Genomic DNA, 18,741 nt, shown 5'->3' with positions numbered 1-18,741 from the left:
AATTGTAGGTAGTTTAGGTAATTAGTTTAATTATAGTGTAGTGTTAGGTGTAATTGTAATTTAGGTTAGGATTTATTTTACAGGTAAATTTTTACTTATTTTAACTAGGAAGTTATTAAATAGTTAACTATTGTACATAGTTAAAATAAATACAAAGTTGCCTGTAAAATAAAAATAAACACTAAGATAGCTACAATGCAACTATTAGTTATATTGTAGCTAGCTTAGGGTTTATTTTATAGGTAAGTATTTAGTTTTAAATAGTAATTATTTAGTTAATTGTAGTAAATTTATTTAGATGTATTTAAATTATATTTAAGTTAAGGGGTGTTAGGGTTAGGGTTAGACTTAGGTTTAGGGGTTAATAAATTTATTATAGTGGCGGCGACGTTGGGGGGGCAGATTAGGGGTTAATAACTATAATTTAGGTGTCGGTGACATTGGAGGCAGCAGATTAGGAGTTAATAATTATAATGTAGGTGTTGGCGATGTCGGGGACAGTAGATTAGGGGTTAATAAGTGTAAGATTAGGGGTGTTTAGACTCGGGGTTCATGTTAGGGTGTTAGGTGCAGACATAAAATGTATTTCCCCATAGGAAACAATGGGGCTGCGTTAGGAGCTGAACGCTGCTTTTTTGCAGGTGTTAGGTTTTTTTTCAGCCAGCTCAGCCCCATTGTTTCCTATGGGGAAATCGTGCACGAGCACGTTTTGCCAGCTTACCGCTACTGTAAGCAATGCTGGTATTGAGGTGAGATGTGGAGCTAAATTCTGCTCTACGCTCACCTTTTGGAGGCTAACTCCAGGTTTAAAAAAACCTGTAATACCAGTGTTGTCTTAAGGGAGCGGTAAGAAAAAAAGGCTCGTTAGCAACGCACCCCTGTTTCCGCAAAACTCGTAATCTCGCCGTTAAATTGCATACAATGCGGAGATAACCAGATTCAGACAAACTTTTTGACTTTTGTATATTTTTACTTATAAGACATTAAAAACAAGTAAGAAAAGTGCCTTACATCAATATTCAAGTCAATGAGACACAACCATGAGATGCTTTTCCATAGATAGGCCGGCTCGTAAGCTTTACATTCCTACTTTTTCAAATAAAGATACCAAGAGAATGAATAAAAATAGATAATATGAGTAAATTAGAAAGTTGTTTAAAATTGCATGCTCTATCTGATTGATTGCGACAAGACCACATTGCACATGGAAAACTCATACCGCAGTACTTGTAATCTTGCCCTATTTAACAAAAACAAATGTAAATGTTTAACGAGAATTCAGTAATGAAAATTTCTTGCCAACACATCTCTAATATTTGGTGCCAAAATGAACAGAATGTGGCAGACTGAATAAAAGCATATCTCTAGTACTTACTCTCCCTTTAAATTGATGTGTTTCTTTTTTCTTTTGTTACTATGACATATCATATACATAACTAATTATAATCTAAGCAATCTCATAAACATTGTTAAAAATATTAAACGTGATCAAATGTACACAATTTGACACAGCTCAAGTCATTATTTATAGAATTATGTGGCCTTAAAAGTGACATTGCATCACATCAACATTTCAAACCATCTGTTTCTTTGCACTTAGTTTTCTTTAACATAGACTTTAAAATAATATTTAGATAAACTCATAATTACATTCCATATGAGATCTGTAAGTGCATCAAAAAGTTATAGAAACTAGAAAGACTGAATGATTCATGTTATTTCATACTTATACTAGACAGTAGATTCTGCACCAATTAAAAATGACATTTTATCAAGACATGCGTAGGTGTTTTGAAAACTAATAAGTTTAGACCAATGGAAGTTACATTGCCATGGAATAAAAAAGCCTTTTAACAATTCTGTATAATTTTCTTGCTTTTGTCATGTTGTCTTTCTGTTTTTAAAAGCATATTAAGATTGTCAAGAATACAATGCAAGATTATTGTACTCTATTCTAATTTCCAGGCGAAAAAAGGAAACTATGCTTTTTTGTGGGATGTAACAGTGGTGGAATATGCGGCTTTGACGGATGATGAATGTTCGGTAACCGTCATTGGTAACAGCATTAGCAGCAAAGGCTATGGAATTGCTCTACAACATGGCAGCCCATACAGAGATATCTTCTCACAAAGGTAAAAAAGATACACAATGGTGCTAGGAACAGATATGTCAAAACTTGTCAGATGAGGGGCAATATTAGATTTTTTTTTCTTAATTTACATCAAAGAACTGATAACATGTTTTAACATTTATATTAATCAAAGCCAAATACATATTTCTACATAAAAAAAAACTTGAAATGAACAGTGCTTAAAGGAACATTAAATACAGAAGAATTGTATAATTAATGAGTGAATAATAAAAAGACAATGCAATATCAGCTAGTCTGACTTTTAAATGAATAGTAGATTTTTTTTTACAAACTTCACAGTGTACAATTTTCTGACCCATGTGTCAAGTGACAGCTATCAGCCAATCACAGACTCATATACGTATACACTGTGAACTCACTCGTTTGTGCAGCAGAAAGCATGCATGCAAAAAGACGATAATGATAATGGAAATACATTGGATAGTCTCTTAAAACTGCATGTTCTATATGAATTATGAATGAGAGGGACTTCATCCTTCTTTTCCAAAATTGGCAAAATAAATGATTCAATTCAAATTAATAAATTGGGACACCAACATTTTTACAAAATGAAATATCAAATGTATATATGGAGACAGCTCCTCAAGCTGAAAAGTAACAAATGCTCAGACCAATTAAGTAGTAGACATATTACAAGCTCAATTCAAGAGACCTGCAACACCTCCACCATTAGGAAAACCAAAAGAAAGCAAAAGGGACTTTTCACCATAGTTCCAAATTTGAGTATCCACACAGTCTATTAAAAAGCTAGCTTGAGTACATTAAACAACAATCTATATACAAATAATTGAGCACCAGTGCATACAAGAATAAAAAAACTACATGCACAAATAACAAGCTATTACAACATTAGTAAATACATTGTGTACACAAACACAAAGTTATTGTTGCATGAATAAAAATTCACAGTCACTGAGGCATTAAAAATGTACATAATCCATAACTCTGAAGTAGGAAAATGAGCCTCCTTGATGTAGTGACCAATGTGTGCTGTTTCCACATGCACTGTTTTATCCCACGGAAGTTCACAAAGACGTACCACAATTACGATGCCCTTATGTAGGTATATGAACTATATGTGCTGTTTTAAAATGCACTGTTTCCTCCTAAAGCAGTTCACAGATATGTAAAACCATCAATACACACCTAAGAGCCTACTACAGTCCACCACTCCTATGGAGGCCTCAGGGGTGTATTAAGGCATAGGCCAACAAGGCCGGTGCCTAGGGCAGCAGATTTTTAAGGGGCAGCAGAATTTTGAGTCCCTAGGGCCACTCTACTGAACTCAGGGCCGGGTGGCAAAATCAACCAATTACTAATGACTTAAATGGCTGGCCCGGCTATTGCTATCCTATGGGATTGTATGTGGGCCTATCATAACTACTGTTGTATTTTTTAAGTACTTTTAAAGGCGAGTTTGTATATTCATTACATATTTATCCAAGCAGATATTTTGCTTAAATAACTGTCAATCACCAAAGAAGATGTTTAAGGTTAAACAACTACCTACTGACAAACTATCATACAGTGAAGGATATTTTTTTTTATATAAACACTTTAATCATTTCACTTGCAAAATAATGTCTTTATATATATATATATATATATATATATATATATATATATATATATATATATATGTGTGTGTGTGTGTGTGTGACCAGAGTGAATGCAAGCCCTGGTGAACATCTACTTAAAAAGACATTATTATTTTTATTTTTTACACCCTGCCCCAAAAATATTATGTCTAAAAAAAGGCCTTAAACCTGGTGTGGGGTGGGGGGTTGGGGGGGAGGCAGCAGAATTTTGAGTGCCTAGGGCAGCACAAAACCTAAATACGCCCCTGGGAGGCCTCCATTTGAGAAAGGTACTAGCTTGAACAGAAATGTTATGGGTTAAGGCCCTACTTGTCTATATTCCTTGTGGATTAAAAGGCTTTGAATTGTACAGAATCCTGTGTTGCATACTTTTTTCAGTATCGTCTTCTACCCCTGGCCATGTTTGTGATACTGTGGACTGTATATATATATATAAATATATATAAATCTATTTAAAATATTTAAAACATATTTCATTATGTGACATTAGAATGTGAAACATTTACAGTACATACATAGTTTGTACCATAGTTTGTAACCTTTATTAAATATAAATATTGCATGTTAGTTTTTTTCATGTGTTCAGCTACTTGACTGCAAAAGGATTATATATATTTATATGTCTATATATGTGTACATATTTATTTATATGTTTATATGTGTATATATGTCTGTAAATACATATATACGCAAATAAATATATAATTACATACATATGTAAACATATGCATACATTTTCTTCTGTTAAGTGTGATCAGTCCACGGGTCATCATTACTTCTGGGATATTACTCCTCCCCAACAGGAAGTGCAAGAGGATTCACCCAGCAGAGCTGCATATAGCTCCTCCCCTCTACGTCACTCCCAGTCATTCTCTTGCACCCAACGACTAGATAGGATGTGTGAGAGGACTATGGTGATTATACTTAGTTTTATATCTTCAATCAAAAGTTTGTTATTTTAAAATAGCACCGGAGTGTGTTATTATCTCTCTGGCAGAGTTTGAAGAAGAATCTACCAGAGTTTTTGTTATGATTTTAGCCGTAGTAGTTAAGATCATATTGCTGTTTCTCGGCCATCTGAGGAGAGGTAAACTTCAGATCAGGGGACAGCGAGCAGATGAATCTGCATAGAGGTATGTAGCAGTTTTTATTTTCTGACAATGGAATTGATGAGAAAATCCTGCCATACCGATATAATGTCATGTATGTATACTTTACACTTCAGTATTCTGGGGAATGGTACTTCACTAGAATTACACTGTAAGAAATACATAAAGCTGTTTAATAACTAGAGATTATGTTTAACGTTTTTGCTGGAATGTAAAATCGTTTTCATTTACTGAGGTACTGAGTGAATAAATGTTTGGGCACTATTTTTCCACTTGGCAGTTGCTTAATCTGTTTTCTGACAGTTTCTGTTCTCCCTCACTGCTGTGTGTGAGGGGGAGGGGCCGTTTTTTGGCGCTTTTACTACGCATCAAATATTTCAGTCAGCAACTCATTGTATTCCCTGCATGATCCGGTTCATCTCTACAGAGCTCAGGGGTCTTCAAAACTTATTTTGAGGGAGGTAATTTCTCTCAGCAGAGCTGTGAGAATTATAGTTTGACTGAGATAAAAAACGTTTATTCTGTAATTTGTTTCCTGCTTTCAGAATTTGTTATCTTTGCTAATGGGATTAAACCTTTGCTAAAGCTACAGACAAGGCTGGAAACCTAACCAGTCCTGGAACAAGGGCAAGCAGACTAGGAAACCTGCTGCTGCCCCTAAAACAGCATGAATTGAGGGCCCCCGATCCGGGATCGGATCTAGTGGGGGGCAGACTTTCTCTCTTCGCCCAGGCTTGGGCAAGAGATGTTCAGGATCCCTGGGCGCTAGAGATAATATCTCAGGGATACCTTCTGGACTTCAAATACTCTCCTCCAAGAGAGAGATTTCATCTGTCAAGATTGTCAACAATCCAGACAAAGAAAGAGGCGTTTCTACGCTGCGTACAAGAGCTCTTGTTAATGGGAGTAATCCATCCAGTTCCACGATCGGAACAGGGACAGGGGTTTTACTCAAATCTGTTTGTGGTTCCCAAAAAAGAGGGAACTTTCAGACCAATCCTGGACTTAAAGATCCTAAACAAATTCCTAAGAGTTCCATCGTTCAAGATGGAGACTATTCGGACAATTTTACCTATGATCCAAGAGGGTCAGTACATGACCACTGTAGATTTAAAAGATGCTTACCTTCACATACCGATTCACAAAGATCATTATCGGTACCTAAGGTTTGCCTTCCTAGACAGGCATTACCAGTTTGTGGCTCTTCCATTCGGATTGGCTACAGCTCCAAGAATCTTCACAAAGGTTCTGGGTGCTCTTCTGGCGGTACTAAGACCGCGGGGAATCTCGGTAGCTCCATACCTAGACGACATTCTGATACAAGCTTCAAGCTTTCAAACTGCCAAGTCTCATACAGAGTTAGTGCTGGCATTTCTAAGGTCACATGGATGGAAGGTGAACGAAAAGAAAAGTTCACTCGTTCCACTCACAAGAGTTCCCTTCCTGGGGACTCTTATAGATTCTGTAGAAATGAAGATTTACCTGACAGAGGACAGGCTAACAAGACTTCAAAGTGCTTGCCGCACCCTTCATTCCATTCAACACCCGTCAGTGGCTCAATGCATGGAGGTAATCGGCTTAATGGTAGCGGCAATGGACATAGTACCCTTTGCACGCTTACACCTCAGACCACTGCAACTGTGCATGCTAAGTCAGTGGAATGGGGATTACTCAGACTTATCCCCTTCTCTGAATCTGGATCAAGAGACCAGAAATTCTCTTCTATGGTGGCTTTCTCGGCCACATCTGTCCAGGGGGATGCCATTCAGCAGACCAGACTGGACAATTGTAACAACAGACGCCAGCCTTCTAGGTTGGGGTGCCGTCTGGAATTCTCTGAAGGCTCAGGGACAATGGAGTCAGGAGGAGAGTCTCTTGCCAATAAACATTCTGGAATTGAGAGCAGTTCTCAATGCCCTCCTGGCTTGGCCCCAGTTGACAACTCGGGGGTTCATCAGGTTTCAGTCGGACAACATCACGACTGTAGCTTACATCAACCATCAGGGAGGGACAAGAAGCTCCCTAGCTATGATGGAAGTATCAAAGATAATTCGCTGGGCAGAGTCTCACTCTTGCCACCTGTCAGCAATCCACATCCCGGGAGTGGAGAACTGGGAGGCGGATTTCTTAAGTCGTCAGACTTTTCATCCGGGGGAGTGGGAACTTCATCCGGAGGTCTTTGCCCAAATACTTCGACGTTGGGGCAAACCAGAGATAGATCTCATGGCGTCTTGACAGAACGCCAAGCTTCCTCGTTACGGGTCCAGATCCAGGGATCCAGGAGCAGTCCTGATAGATGCTCTGACAGCACCTTGGGACTTCAGGATGGCTTACGTGTTTCCACCCTTCCCGTTGCTTCCTCGATTGATTGCCAGAATCAAACAAGAGAGAGCATCAGTGATTCTAATAGCACCTGCGTGGCCACGCAGGACTTGGTATGCAGACCTGGTGGACATGTCATCCTGTCCACCTTGGTCTCTACCTCTGAAACAGGACCTTCTGATACAGGGTCCCTTCAAACATCAAAATCTAACTTCTCTGAAGCTGACTGCTTGGAAATTGAACGCTTGATTTTATCAAGACGTGGGTTTTCTGAGTCAGTTATTGATACCTTAATACAGGCTAGGAAACCTGTTACCAGAAAGATTTACCATAAGATATGGCGTAAATACCTATATTGGTGTGAATCCAAAGGTTACTCTTGGAGTAAGGTTAGGATTCCTAGGATATTGTCTTTTCTACAAGAAGGTTTAGAAAAGGGTTTATCTGCTAGTTCATTAAAGGGACAGATCTCAGCTCTGTCCATTCTGTTACACAAACGTCTGTCAGAAGTTCCTGACGTCCAGGCTTTTTGTCAGGCTTTGGCCAGGATTAAGCCTGTGTTTAAAACTGTTGCTCCACCATGGAGTTTAAACCTTGTTCTTAATGTTTTACAGGGCGTTCCGTTTGAACCCCTTCATTCCATTGATATAAAGTTGTTATCTTGGAAAGTTCTATTTTTAATGGCTATTTCCTCGGCTCGAAGAGTCTCTGAATTATCAGCCTTACATTGTGATTCTCCTTATTTGATTTTTCATTCGGATAAGGTAGTCCTGCGTACTAAACCTGGGTTCTTACCTAAGGTAGTTACTAACAGGAATATCAATCAAGAGATTGTTGTTCCTTCTTTATGCCCAAATCCTTCTTCAAAGAAGGAACGTCTACTGCACAACCTGGATGTAGTCCGTGCTCTAAAATTTTACTTACAGGCAACTAAGGAATTTCGACAAACGTCTTCTCTGTTTGTCATTTACTCTGGGCAGAGGAGAGGTCAAAAAGCTTCCGCTACCTCTCTTTCTTTTTGGCTTCGTAGCATAATTCGTTTAGCTTATGAGACTGCTGGACAGCAGCCTCCTGAAAGAATTACAGCTCATTCTACTAGAGCTGTGGCTTCCACTTGGGCCTTCAAGAATGAGGCCTCTGTTGAACAGATTTGCAAGGCTGCAACTTGGTCTTCGCTTCATACTTTTTCCAAATTTTACAAATTTGACACTTTTGCTTCATCGGAGGCTATTTTTGGGAGAAAGGTTCTTCAGGCAGTGGTTCCTTCTGTATAAAGAGCCTGCCTATCCCTCCCGTCATCCGTGTACTTTTGCTTTGGTATTGGTATCCCAGAAGTAATGATGACCCGTGGACTGATCACACTTAACAGAAGAAAACATAATTTATGCTTACCTGATAAATTCCTTTCTTCTGTAGTGTGATCAGTCCACACCCCCCGCCCTGTTTTTAAGGCAGGTAAATATTTTTTAATTTATACTCCAGTCACCACTTCACCCTTGGCTTTTCCTTTCTCGTTGGTCCTTGGTCGAATGACTGGGAGTGACGTAGAGGGGAGGAGCTATATGCAGCTCTGCTGGGTGAATCCTCTTGCACTTCCTGTTGGGGAGGAGTAATATCCCAGAAGTAATGATGACCCGTGGACTGATCACACTACAGAAGAAAGGAATTTATCAGGTAAGCATAAATTATGTTTTTAGTCTCTCTCTCTCTCTCTCTCTCTTCAGAACTTCAAATGAGTAGTAGATTTTTTTCAGACAAGTTTCAAAGTTATGTCTATTTCCACTCCTCCTGTCTCATGTGACATCCATCAGCCAATCACAAATGCATAAATGTATATTCTGTGAATTCTTGCACATGCTCAGTAAATATAAGACTGTACATATTTTGTTAATGAAAGTAAATTGGAAAGGTTTTTTTTTTTTTAAATTGCTGCTCTATCTGAATCATTAAAGTTTAGTTTTGACTTGAGTGTCCCTTTAAAATTAAAAAAAAAATCTAAAGGTTATATTCACAAATAATTATCAGCTCAATGAGTTCCAATTTTAGAACAAGAAGAGAGAATCATAGTGTCATAAAGGGTCAGATCTGTAGTTATTGATCCTAAGAAATTCCATTCTCAGTAAACTATTCCTTTTGGCAGTTTTCCAGACAACAGATTTTTAATTACAACATGTTTCCTTATAACATTTATTTATCCTTCTCATATGGAACAGCTATAATTAGTTTTGCACAGGTTTTTATTTTACAGTGCTGACTGTTATCTCTATGCTTTTCATCTATAAAATTAGTTTCCAATTCTTAAAGTTCTCAAAATACAATATACATTTTATATGTAATCGATTCTATCTATCTATCTATCTATCTATCTATCTATCTATCTATATATATATATATATATATATATATATATATATATATATATATATATATATATATATATATATATATATATGTGTGTGTACAATAAAGGTAGCTTGCACTCACTGAATTTTCAAGCGTGAAAAAACACTTTAGAAAATCCAGTGAGTGCAAGCTACCTTCATTGTATCTACTTATATTTTGCTTGCACCCTGGTGGATGAAATTGGAGTGAGTACTGTATTATAAATACAGTAAATAAGGATTTGCTCTCTCACTGACAGCATATAGAAAACACCCACAGTGCTGGAAATGGTAATATAATAAACAGTGATACTGACTGCATTCACTGTATTTCATGACATATTGATCAATTATTTATTGAAGGTGATGTTTCAGGGACAGTCTCCCCTTCCTCATACCAACCAGAAGTGCAGAAAAACACAAACTTAAAAGACCACTAAACCCCTCCCCCTGTGAACATTGCACCCAAACTACAGGTTGTCAGGGTAACTACAAATGTGTACATTATTAGCATGGAAACACAACCATGGCTCTTGTTATCTTTAATTGCTGCTCTGACGGCTGTCTGGTGATTAGCCATCATTGATCTTATATCATCAGAAGTCTTACACACATAAAAAATACCACAGCTGCAGTTAAGTAACTAGATCACAAATTTGGTGGTATATGGTTGTTTTTCCATGTACACATTTGGGGTTACTTATGACAACCTGTAGTTTTGATGTAATTTTCACAGGGGCAAGGGTTTATGGATCTTTTTAAGTGTGCATTTTTTTGCACTATATTTTAGTCTGAGGAAGGGGAGACTGTCCCCGAAATGTCACTTTCAATAAAGAATTAATGAACACTTCATGAAATCTAGTGAGTCCTATCTGTTTATATATTCATATGGATTTATAGGTATAGATATATATAATAATAAAACATAATCATATTTATATAGAAATCTACAGTATATTTAAAAAAAGAACATTTACTTCTATGTGAAAAACATTGGTATGTAAATCATAAATACCTTTGACTTTAGCACAGTTGGTCTAATGCGGTGTTGGGTAAGTGTGTGATCGGTAACTGTTAGTTTTGGGGTTTTTTAACAGCGCATATGGTAGAAGAAGTTAACGTGGTTGTGATATCCAAAGTCCTGAAGTTAGTGTGCATCGGACTTTCGCTTGCGTGCTAACTTTTTACTTCCAATTGTAAACTGGCCCTCTATATTTTAAATCTAATTTAAAAAAAAGGAAAAAAACTATCATATTAAAATTTTTAAATAACATTTAAGAAAAAATAATGATTTATAGTGGTTTTATTTCAGCTTAGATTAGTTTTGCCTTTGAAAATTTACTGATTTTCATAGGTAAAACAGTAACTAGTTCTTGCTAATTATGGACTTCAGATGTTCAGCTTTTTGTCTCTATTACTTACTTTATAATTTTAAACAACTGTTGGCTTTTTGTATTTCACATTTTTTAAAGTACTTTTTATATTTGACCCTAAAATACATTTTACTTCTTTTTCTTTTGTGAAACACATAAAAGTATATTTTTCACAAAAGATACTGGTAATGATGGTACCAAGTTAACAATAGATAAGTCGATTTGAAATAGATTAAACAATATCTACCATAAGTATCCCATTCCTTTGAATACAAATGACATTTATCTACTCTCATCATGCTATGTTGGCATTTGTCTTATTAAATAAAACATATATTGTGAATGTTTGTTCTATTGAATACTCATTAATGAAACATTATAAATTTATATCTTCACAATTTAGGGCTAGATTACAAGTGGCACGCTATTTAGCACTAGAAGTAATTTTTTTTGCATGCATCGAGTATTACAAGTTGAAAGTAAAAAGTTTGCACGTGAGCGAAACCCAACTAGGCTAACCAGAGGACTGAAAATATTTTGACTGTGTTAACTTATTCTTGCCATAGGCTTCAATGGAGAGCTCAGAAGAAACAACCCAACACCTATCACTTGCGCACTAACCCGACAGGAGTTATGGATATTTCACATTCCAATTTTCTTCAAATACAGGATAATGTAAATGTTATTGTAAATACAGTTTCCTATATATATCTGTATATATCTACCCAAAACTATATATCTATTCTTATCTATTTTACATTAACATAATTATATATATATATATATATATATATATATATATAGAGGAATATATATCAGAAATAAAAAAATGTTCTATGTGAAGAACATAGGAATGTTAAATATGTGTAATGCGATATTGGATTTGTGATTTAGGTCTAATGTGGTTTTGGGTTATTGAACATGAAAACTTACTAATCTTAAAGCACGTTATTGCAATATTACATATAAAAAAATTTAAAATATTAATAATAATTATAAAAAAATATACATACTGAAAAATAATTCTCTGGATTGTTTAGAATATTTTACAGTATCTCTACAGTATTTTTAATAATTATTAGGATTTTTTAAATATTTAATATTTAATATTTCAATAACACGCCTTATTATAAGTATTTTTTTATGTGTGCTAAACCAACACCGCGTTAAGCCTAAATCGTGAAGCCCAAAGCATTTTACACATATTTTACATTCCTATGTTCTTCACATAGAAACATTTGTATTTCTTATATATATATATATATATATATATATATATATATATATATATATATATATATATAGATAGATAGATAGATAGATATAGATATATATATATACACACACACACTCGCCAACCACTTTATTAGATACACCTTGCTAGCACCTGGTTGGACCCCCTTTTACCTTCAGAACTGCCTTAATTCTTCATGGCATAGATTCAACAAGGTGTTGGAAACAATCTTTAGAGATTTTGGTCCATATTGACATGATAGCATCACGCAGTTGCTGCAGATTTGTCGGCTGCACATCCACAATGCGAATCTCCTGTTCCACCATATCCAAAAGGTGCTCTTTTGGATTGAGATCTAGTGATTGTGAAGGCCATTGGAGTACAGTGAACTCATTGACATGTTGAAGAAAACAGTTTGAGATGATTTGAGCTTTGTAACATGGTGCATGGGTACACTGTAGTCATAAAGGGATAGACATGGTAAGCAACAATGCTCAGATAGGCCATTGCATTTAAACAATGATCAATTGGTACTAAGGGGCCCAAAGTGTGCCAAGAAAATATCCCCCAAACCATTAAACCACCACCAACAGCCTGAACCGTTGATAAAAAGCAGGATGGATCCATGCTTTCAGGTTGTTTACTTAAAATTCTTACCCTACCCTCTATATGTCACAGCTGAAATTGAGACTCATCAGACCAGTTTTGGTTAGCCTGTGCGAATTGTAGCCTCAGTTTCCTGTTCTTAGCTGACAGTAGTGGCACCTGGTGTGGTCTTCTGCTGCTGTAGCCCATTTGCTTCAAGGTTCAATGTGTTGTGCATTCAGAGATGGTATTCTGCATACCTTGGTTGTAATGAGTGGTTACTTGAGTTACTGTTGCCTTTCTATCATCTCGAACCAGTCTACCCATTCTCCTCTGACATCAACAAGGCATTTTCGTCCACATAACTGCCACTCACTGGATATTTTCTTTTTTTCTGACCATTCTCTGTAAACCCTAGAGATGGTTGTGCATGAAAATCCCAGTAGATCAGCAGTTTTTTAAATATTCAGTCCAGCCCATCTGGCACCAACAACCATTCCACGTTCCAAGTCACTTAAATCCCCTTTCTTCCCCATTCTGATGCTCAGTTTGAACTTCAGCTATTCGTCTTCACCACGTCTAGATGCCTAAATGCATTCAGTTGCTGCCATGTGATTGGCTGATTAGAAATTTGTGTTACCAAGCAATTGAACAGGTGTACCTAATAAAGTGGCCGGTGATTGTATATATATATATATTTGTGTATATATATATATATATATATATATATATATATATATATATATATATATATATATATATATAGATAGATAGATAGATAGATATCTATAGCTATATATCTATATGAAAAGGTATACATGTATAGGTATATAAAGATATATATATATAGGAATATGTTTCCAATAAAAATAATATTATCCTGTATGTGAAGAACATTGGAATGTTAAATATGTACAATATATACAGTTAAAAAACAAACACATAAGTATCAGTGTACACACACACACACACATATATATATATATATATATATATATATATATATATATATATTCTGAAACAGAAGAGGGAAGGGCGCACAGCAGAGAAAAACTCCTGGTGTAGTATGTCTAGACACCCGTTCAAACAATTACAATGCGGTGACAAATGCGAACTCACGTGTTTCCACCTCAACCATATGAGGTATAGACAAGACTCTGAGTGGTGAATGTCCACCAAGGAAGGCAATCAAATCCCCCTGCGTCTGCGACCTGTCCTTCACTCCTCAGTATTCATGTTCCCCCCTGCAGCAGGTGCAACTCTAGGAAACACAGCTGAAGGGGTAACTCTAGATAGAAACTGGTGAGAGTTCAGGGACTGAATCTTGCGCACTGACAAGATCAATAGCATTTGTGAGAAGGATTTCCTCCAAGATATATTTTGCAGCCCCCCTTTCTGGAGGTGGTTGAGTTTCTGCCGGAGAGGTGAGGACTGTCTATGAGGAGTGAAGGACAGGTCGCAGACACAGGGGAATTTGATTGCCTTCCTTGGTGGACATTCACCACTCAGAGTCTTGTCTATACCTCATATGGTTGAGGTGGAAACACGTGAGTTCGCATTTGTCACTGCATTGTAATTGTTTGAACGGGTGTCTAGACATACTACACCAGGCGTTTTTCTCTGCTGTGCGCCCTTCCCTCTTCTGTTTCAGAATTTCTTGTCCCAAGGAGCTTTCCTGTCTACAGGGGGACTTCTCTCACCTTTGGGAATAGGCTGCAGGTGGAATCAAACAACTCTAATTCCCTCCAGACATTGTCATTGGTGTCACTGGAAGAAAATAAAGGGAGACCTATACACATAGGACTATACTGGTACATTTGATTATAAATTGGGACTGTCCAGGTTCATAGCGCTGTATCACACTGTCTCTGTATATATATATATATATATATATATATATATATATATATATATATATATATATATATATATATACATATATATATATATATATATATATCTATATATATATATATATATATATATATATATATATATATATATATATACATAAATACTCATATTTAGACATGTATATGTATTTATATATACAATATAGCCCTTTACAGTCAAACACCTTGTCATATAATATAATTTTTTTACCTCTTATAGCTTTTTAAAGATATGTATATGAATCTTTTTTATCAGATAGTGTTTATATGAATGTAACTATAATTTTCAATCTATTTATGTTGTGTTTAGTACAATTTTTTTTAAAACACTACCCTTTACACAAGGGTTTCAGATGCGCTAACTCAAAGAGTGTAAAATAAGCTTACTTTCAACTTGTAATATGCACACTATTTCTGATGTGCGCTAAAACCTGATATTGCTCATGCACAACAGTTAGCGTGCCAGTTGTAATCTCGTCCTTAATCTTAAAATTAATTGAAGCAATAGGTTGTGAAATAAAGAAGCAACATTGATCCATACGTTTATTAAAAAATAAAAAAGAACATTGTTAGATAATTAATAAAATGTATACCTTGATACGTAAAGCAAAATTTGGTTATAAAACATAAACCTAGTACTATTAAATTCTGAAATTTTAATTTAAAAAAAAGGTAATTTCATTGTTTCAGTAAACTTAGGATAGTAATGATTAAAAAAGAAAATCTTGAATTTAACACACATTTAGTGTACTGGTAATTCTATTTCTAAGGTAGTTAGAATAGATTTGTTTTTCAGTAATGGAAAGAACAGCAAAATTCTGTTACATTAAAGTAAAGCAATTTATGGAGGAAACCCTCGCCTAGATTTAGAGTTTTGTCGGTAACGACCCGCGTAGCTAACGCATGCTTTTTTTTCCACGCACCTTTTAAATACCGCTGGTATTTAGAGTTCACAGAATGGCTGTGTTAGGCTCCAAAAAGGGAGCGTAGAGCATAATTTACCGCCACTGCAACTCTCAATACCAGCGGTGCTTATGGACGCGGCCAGCTTCAAAAACGTGCTCGTGCACGATTCCCCCATAGGAAACAATGGGGCAGTTTGAGCTGAAAAAAACCTGCAAAAAAGCAGCGTTAAGCTCCTAACGCAGCCCCATTGTTTCCTATGGAGAAACACTTCCTAAGTCTGCACCTAACACTCTAACATGTACCCCGAGTCTAAACACCCTAACCTTACACTTATTAACCCCTAATCTGCCGCCCCCGCTATCGCTGACACCTGCATATTTTTTTTAACCCCTAATCTGCTGCTCTATACACCGCCGCAACCAACATTATACCTATGTACCCCTAATCTGCTGCCCCTAACACCGCCGACCCCTATATTATATTTATTAACCCCTAATCTGCCGCCCCCAACATCGCCTCCACCTACCTACAATAATTAACCCCTAATCTGCCAACCGGACCTCACCGCTACGATAATAAATTTTTTAACCCCTAAAGCTAAGTCTAACCCTAACACTAACACCCCCATAAGTTAAATATAATTTAAATCTAACAAAATAAATTTACTCTTATTAAATAAATTATTCCTATTTAAAGCTAAATACTTACCTGTAAAATAAACCCTAATATAGCTACAATATAAATTATAATTACATTGTAGCTATTTTAGGATTAATATTTATTTTACAGGCAACTTTGTAATTATTTTAACCAGGTACAATAGCTATTAAATAGTTAATAACTATTTAATAGTTACCTAGTTAAAATAATTACAAAATTACCTGTAAAAAAAAACTTAACCTAAGTTACAATTAAACCTAACACTACACTATCAATAAATTAATTAAATACAATACCTACAAATAAATACAATGAAATAAACTAACTAAAGTACAAAAAATAAAAAAGAACTAAGTTACAAAAAATAAAAAATATTTACAAACATTAGAAAAATATTACAACAATTTTAAACTAATTACACCTACTCTAAGCCCCCTAATAAAATAACAAAGACCCCCAAAATAAAAGAATACCCTACCCTTTTCTAAAATTAAAATAGAAAAGCTCTTTTTCTATCAGCCAATCGGAATTAAGGTAGGAAAATTCTGATTGGCTGATGGAATCAGCCAATCAGATTCAAGTTCAATCTGATTGGCTGATCCGATCAGCCAATCAGATTGAGCTTGCATTCTATTGGCTGATCGGTACAGCCAATAGAATGCAAGCTCAATCTGATTGGCTGATTGGATCAGCCAATCGGATTGAACTTGAATCTGATTGGCTGATTCCATCAGCCAATCAGAATTTTCCTACCTTAATTCCGATTGGCTGATAGAATCCTATCAGCCAATCGGAATTCGAGGGACACCATCTTGGATGACGTGCCATAAAGGAACCGTCATTCGTCGGGAAGTCGTCGGTGAAGATGGATGTTCCTCGTCGGCGGGATGAACATGGATCCGGAAGAAAAAAGATTGAAGATGCCGCTTGATAGAAGACTTCAGTCGGATCATGGACCTCTTCAGCTCCCGCTTGGGCTTGGATCAAGACATCGGAGGCTCTTCTGGATCGATCGGTGAACCCGGCGTGGTGAAGACAAGGTAGGAAGATCTTCAGGGGCTTAGTGTTAGGTTTATTTAAGGGGGGTTTGGGTTAGATTAGGGGTATGTGGGTGGTGGGTTGTAATGTTGGGGGGGGTATTGTATGTTTTTTTTTTACAGGCAAAAGAGCTGAATTCTTTGGGGCATGCCCCGCAAAGGGCCCTTTTCAGGGCTGGTAAGGTAAAAAAGCTTTTCAATTTTAATTTTAGAATAGGGTAGGGCATTTTTTTATTTTGGGGGTCTTTGTTATTTTATTAGGGGGCTTAGAGTAGGTGTAATTAGTTTAAAATTGTTGTTATATTTTTCTAATGTTTGTAAATATTTTTTTATTTTTTGTAACTTAGTTCTTTTTTATTTTTTGTACTTTAGTTAGTTTATTTCATTGTATTTATTTGTAGGTATTGTATGTAATTAATTTATTGATAGTGTAGTGTTAGGTTTAATTGTAGATAATTGAAGGCATTTTATTTAATTAATTTATTGATAGTGTAGTGTTAGGTTTAATTGTAACTTAGGTTAGGATTTATTTTACAGGTAATTTTGTAATTATTTTAACTAGGTAGCTATTAAATAGTTATTATCTATTTAATAGCTATTGTACCTGGTTAAAATAAATACAAAGTTGCCTGTAAAATAAATATTAATCCTAAAATAGCTACAATATAATTATAATTTATATTGTAGCTATATTAGGGTTTATTTTACAGGTAAGTATTTAGCTTTAAATAGGAATAATTTATTTAATAAGCGTTAATTTATTTCGTTAGATTTAAATTATATTTAACTTAGGGGGGTGTTAGGGTTAGGGTTAGAATTAGCTTTAGGGGTTAAAAAATTTATTAGAGTAGCGGTGAGGTCCGGTCGGCAGATTAGTGGTTAATGCTTGAAGTTAGGTGTCGGCGATGTTAGGGAGGGAAGATTAGGGGTTAATACTATTTATTATAGGGTTATTGAGGCAGGAGTGAAGCGGATTAGGGGTTAATACATTTATTATAGTAGCGGTGAGGTCCGGTCGGCAGATTAGGGGTTAATAAGTGTAGGTAGGTGGAGGCGACGTTGGGGGCGGCAGATTAGGAGTTAATAAATATTATGTAGGTGTCGGCGGTATTAGGGGCAGCAGATTAGGGGTACATAGGGATAACATAGGTGGCGGCTGTGTGCGGTCGGCAGATTAGGGGTTAAAACATTTTAATAGAGTGGCGGCGATGTGCGGGGACCTCGGTTTAGGGGTACGTAGGTAGTTTATGGGTGTTAGTGTACTTTAGAGCACAGTAGTTAAGAGCTTTATGAACCGGCGTTAGCCCAGAAAGCTCTTAACTCCTGACTTTTTGCTGCGGCTGGAGTTTTGTCGTTAGATTTCTAACACTCACTTCAGCCACGACTCTAAATACCGGCGTTAGAAAGATCCCATTGAAAAGATAGGATACGCAATTGATGTAAGGGGATCTGCGGTATTGAAAAGTCGCGGCTGGAAAGTGAGCGTTAGACC

At 36.1% G+C, this 18,741-nt stretch overlaps 1 protein-coding gene across 1 annotated transcript in view; it reads left to right on the top strand.

Moving 5' to 3' along the window:
- GRID1 (glutamate ionotropic receptor delta type subunit 1) overlaps window positions 1-18,741 on the top strand; it is a 1,251,691-nt gene that overhangs the window by 1,204,120 nt on the left and 28,830 nt on the right. The window contains exon 14 of the mRNA XM_053692039.1: window positions 1,966-2,132. Coding sequence (XP_053548014.1) covers window positions 1,966-2,132 — 167 coding nt within the window. The remainder of the gene's footprint in view (window positions 1-1,965; window positions 2,133-18,741) is intronic.

The sequence above is a fragment of the Bombina bombina genome, chromosome 9, assembly GCF_027579735.1.
Source record: "Bombina bombina isolate aBomBom1 chromosome 9, aBomBom1.pri, whole genome shotgun sequence".
Taxonomy (NCBI): domain Eukaryota; kingdom Metazoa; phylum Chordata; class Amphibia; order Anura; family Bombinatoridae; genus Bombina; species Bombina bombina.
This window is presented reverse-complemented; position numbering and strand designations above follow the sequence as displayed.